Source organism: Alligator sinensis, unplaced genomic scaffold, assembly GCF_000455745.1.
Source record: "Alligator sinensis unplaced genomic scaffold, ASM45574v1 scaffold1835_1, whole genome shotgun sequence".
NCBI lineage: Eukaryota > Metazoa > Chordata > Crocodylia > Alligatoridae > Alligator > Alligator sinensis.
The window spans coordinates 63,085-68,060 of record NW_005843455.1 but is presented as its reverse complement, the minus strand read 5'-3'; the positions used below and the strand labels follow the sequence as shown (position 1 = coordinate 68,060).

Sequence of the window (4,976 nt, the reverse complement as noted above, 5' to 3'; positions counted from 1 at the left end):
CCAAACAGCTGTGCCAGGTTCCAGCATCAGCACGCAGGCACACCTCAGAGTGGGTGATGGGGGCGGGGCCTGAGCCTACCTGGGCTCTGGGCAGTTGCAGCAAGCAGCAGGCTGGCTACAAACAGCTGTGCCAGGCTCATCATCTTTGTGCCAGGAGCAGGGGAGAGACCAGGGCTGCGCTGCCTCTGGCCCCACCCCCACCGCCCACTCTGAGGTGTGCCTGCACACGCTGGTGCGGAGCTGGTGCTGGAGCCCGGCACAGCTGTTTGGAGCCTCCCAACTGCAGCTGGCCCTGGCTCTGGGGAGCTGCTGCCAGCCGGGATCCCAGGCTGCTCCCAGCAGGCAGCTAGGATGCTGCAAGCCCTGCTCGGAGCAGCCTGGGCTCCGTCGCTGGCAGCAGCTTCCCAGAGCTGGGGCTGGCCGCGGCGTGCCAAGCAAAATGGCCTCATGTGCCAGGGGTTACTGACCCCTGCTATACAATCTTTCAATTTTAAAACACTTGAGAATGAAAAATTGGTGTGCTTTGTACTCTGTTCTTTCTGCTTATCTTTCATACAGCACATAATACAGAGTTAGATTGAGAAGGAATTACTACAGGTTGGACACAAAAGGTGTTTTTGCATGTGCTCCGGGGGTGAGAGGGCGCTTTAATTAGATCAGTTCTGAGAGCTGCTCTAATTAAAGGGCCTTCAGTGTCTCATGTATCAGTGTCCCCGCATTTCAAAATGGCAGCGGCGGCGATGACTATGAAAGCTGTGAAAGCTTGGACATGAAATACCAGATTAAAATAACAGTGTAAAAAATGCAAGGCAGTGGCTGGAGCAAGATTGGGTTGTGGTGACAATTCTGCCACACAGAAAATCAAACTGCTAATGGCTGCAACACATTACGTGTAGAGAAAGCGGAGCTTGTGGTACCCAATACCATACCCATGCCATAAGATAACAATCATGATAATAGTCCTCAACCTTCTACCATACTCAAGCCTAAAAAATAAAAGTGATGGTTAAAATTACTGGCAGAGACCTGACACACTCATTACACGTACATAACAAGACTCAGAAGCTATTGAGCCAAATGCCCTAGGGAGAAAACTACAAACTACATACACATCTCAGTTGAGCTAAGTGTCACTAAAGGAAACAAAAGCACCGAAATATGCACTTCAAAGCAAAGCCTGTAAGAGCAAAGAGCCAGAGTACACTGAAAACACGACTGTAAATATATCCAGGTTAACGCACTCCCAAAGCAAACATCCAATATCTGTCTAAAGTTTTACAAATGTCTAAATGTTTATTATGCTAAACCAGTTTATTCTCCTGAAACTTGTACCTATTGTATCCAATGGCCTCTGATCTTCACTATCTCCATTTCTGTGATTAACTACTTTCTAAAGGTACCCCATTCAATCAATACCCATCCCATTTGATTCCAAACTGATCAAAAGTTTGCAGAAGCAAAACAAACACAAACAGGATACAATTGTAATATGTTAATTCCGTTTTTGCCTGCTTTGTTTGGACTTCAATTAACCAACTATCAAGAAGGAATGCTTTGAAGCTATACAATTAAGACAGTATAAAAAGCAAGACAAAACTGCCAGTAATGTATGCAGTCCAGGGAAGATCAAGAAGCCAACCTGTACCCAGGTCACAAGTGGAGGACTGGAGCTCTGTGAAAGCTGTATAAGAACTACTTCCTGCCTTCTTGGGTAAAAAATTCTTGCAGCTAAAATAATACAAGAACTGTAATAGCTCATTTATTGAATATTATAATAGAGGCTTTTGTTTTTGTCACTTAGTTGCACAGCTTGTTGGTAGTTATTAAAGCAAGCCTTTCTGCTATTAATCAAGTAAGTGGTGTGTCAATATTTAAAAGCTTTAGGTTTAAAAATTCAGTTTGTAAGTCCAAAAGCAGGGGTGCTTTAACTGAAGCTTGTCAAACAGAGGCTGGCTGGAGCATGCTAACTAGCACATTCCAGCAGACTTGACTAAATCAAGCCTGCTCTGATGCGCTGTAATTACAGCACGTTGGAACAGCCTCTCAGCATGCCTACAGACACCCACCGTATCAAATCAGAAAGGCCATGCTTCAATAAGAGGCTGAACCCACTTCAGCATTTTTCTGATGATTGAAATGCATGATTTTCAGACATTGGGGAAAATTTAAGAACAGAATCCTGCATTATTTTTGTACATGAAATAGTGAGATGTATATCCACTTTTAAAAATCACCTTGGTTATGTCCATCAGCTCAGAATCCAGCTGGGAAATTGCATCTTGTACCGAGGAATGATAAGAATACTGGCGCTGTAATGTTTCCTGTATTTGAAGCTGTATCCTGGCTACCTAGTTAAAAAAAACCCAAAACAACAAAACATGTCAGAGCAGTTTGTTAAAACAACTGCAATTGCATCCACTGATTTTTTGGGGAACAATGCAACTGAGCCTGATCAAATTGTGTATAGATAATTTGTGATAATGCAAGTGACATGTTCAGCGACACTAACATACTCATTTTTCAACCTAGCTTAGTGTACTGTTTTTCTTACTTCCATTTTTTCTTCTAGTTCATGTAGGAATTCACCATCTGCAGCTATTGATGATATGGCAGTAGAGCTCTTGGCACTCAGAATGGCACGTGCAAGATATTCAAGTCGCTGCTGAAGTGATATCTCTGTGCTGTAAAAGAAATGTCCAAATTGTAAACCAAACATGAACAGTCTCAAAATAACTACACTCAGGTGAGAGGCAAGTATTTTTTTATGTTATATCTTTTCTTGGATTAACTGCATGCTTGTGATAAAGTTACACAAGTTTTTGAATGCCAGGCATTCTTTCATTCACTAATGTGAGCACTAACTCTCCTAACTAAATCACCTAACCCATATATGCTTATATGCAGTAAACTCCTCCCTCTGCTGCTCCATATGTATAAAACTATTTTATACAGTACACCAGTAGGGACCAACATTTTTGGCAGGCTTGTTGCAACTGAAGCCTGGCATCCTCCAAGGGGAACTCTGATCCCCTTCCCCTGCTCAATCTGCTACTCTGCTTTCTGCTCCCTGCCCAATCTGTTGCTGTGCTGTCTGTCCCGATATGCTGCCTCCTACACAGAAGCCAACTATGCATGCTGTAAGTGGCACACTGCTGGTTGGCCATCCCTGCAATACATAGTGTAATTAAACTGCCATGTAATATTCTACAGATACACTGTCGTGGGCGCTATTTACTTCTGGATCAACTATGAATAAGATCTTTTAATTTTTTTAAGAGAGGAGATACCATATTAAAAGCGAATGTGTTTGATTGATTTCACCCTTTTAGTTCAAGTCTTAGTGCTTTCCTCACAGTCCTTAAATCTTTATGGGATGTTCTAGTTTTGCTTATGCTTTTTTATTTTGTAATCATCTCAATACTAGGAAATTGGTCTAGGATGGTGTAAATAGGGATGATCCTAACTTGAACAGGGGACTGGATTAGATAACCTGCTGAGGTCCTTCCAGCCCTGTTTTTCTATAATTCTAACAAAACAACGATTAGAAACAGTCCATACCTATGCAGGTCTGCCAACTTAGCTAACACCCTGGCTGCATTACTAAAATTTCTGTTCTTCTCAAAGTATCTCCACAGTAAATCCATATAACGGACTTTGTTTTGATCAATCTTGGCCATATGCACCAGATGTGGCTCCAAAAATGGGGAGGACACCTGCAAGAGTCATATAAATTAGTTATACTCTTATTTTTTCAACATCTTTGAAAAAAATGTTCCCATAGCATATGTTTTATCCTGTACTACTACAATCAACCTGTTTGGTTAAAGGAAAGCATACTACAAAATATTGTTTGAAGAGGTTTATTTTGCATGATCTTACCTGTAGCAATTTGTCTGCAAGGTCAGCTTGTATCAGCCAGTTATAGAGCGCAATACTAAAGAGTTCATCTGCTGAACGCTGAGCCAGTCTAAGCATTTGTTCAAACTGAAGAAAGAAAAGCTCAAAGCTGTTATTCCAGAACTGTTCCCATTTCATAAATAGCTCATTGCATACCTTTACACGACTACTGCCAATTTCTGTGATCTGTGTGTTAATACCTATACTCCTATGTTGTCATCTAATACTACATTTTTACCCATTGAAACAAGTTTGTGCCAAATCCTTTTAGCTACTTTGTAATCCCACGCTTTGATAACATTTTTATAATAAGTTTCATACTACTTGGCAGCCTGTTAAATCAGACCATTTTCTAAAATGTGTAAAAATCAAGACAGGTGTGACTTTCCCTCTTTTATTAATTTCTTACATGATGTCCAGCTTCTTCATTGCTCAGCATGTTTGGATCAGATGACAACACTGGGGGGCCTGGCTTTTTGGGTACGCTAGGAGACTGAGGAGCAGCTTTACTCTGATTTACCAGTTCCTGAAGGGTGTCAGTAATGCATTTGTAGCTGTTTAACCTGGAAGATATGTAAAAGAGAAAAAGAAATCCCCCCATAGCTCAGGTTAGTTATCTGTGGCCTCTTCTTCTAAACAAGCCTGCTCGATTGTACTTTTGAAAAAAAAAAAAATTTTTTTTAATTAAACTAAAATGTTATTGCATGTCCCTGTCAGCTACTTGATGTGACCTATTTTCTCTGCTGAAAGGGCTCTCTCACCAGTCTGACATTTTCACTATCTCACTAACAACGGCTAAGCTGGTAACTAGCTGCTAAATTCTTATGAGCAGGGACCCTGGTTTTCTCCGATTAAAAATTGCAAATTCTGATTAAAAACCCAAAATCAGTGATAAAAATTCAAGGCCCCCCACAGGCAGCAGCCATGGCTCTGTGGCAGTGGGTGGCGGGGGGGGAGGGATTGGAGAAGGGAAGGTTTTGCATGCGGTGGCTGCCACCGTGGACAAGTCTCCACAGGCAAGTTACAGCAATGGTGGCTGCCATGTGTGAGACCCCTGGCTGGCCCGCAACCGCACCTCA

General features: G+C 42.0%; 1 protein-coding gene across 1 annotated transcript in view; it reads right to left on the bottom strand.

Annotated features, from left to right (window-relative positions):
• NUP155 (nucleoporin 155) overlaps positions 1-4,976 on the bottom strand; it is a 61,235-nt gene that overhangs the window by 9,039 nt on the left and 47,220 nt on the right. Inside the window, exons 26-30 of the mRNA XM_025195291.1 lie at positions 4,307-4,460; positions 3,880-3,984; positions 3,559-3,713; positions 2,552-2,681; positions 2,235-2,348 (exon numbers count right to left, since the gene is read on the bottom strand). Of these exons, the coding sequence (XP_025051076.1) occupies positions 2,235-2,348; positions 2,552-2,681; positions 3,559-3,713; positions 3,880-3,984; positions 4,307-4,460 (658 nt within the window). The remainder of the gene's footprint in view (positions 1-2,234; positions 2,349-2,551; positions 2,682-3,558; positions 3,714-3,879; positions 3,985-4,306; positions 4,461-4,976) is intronic.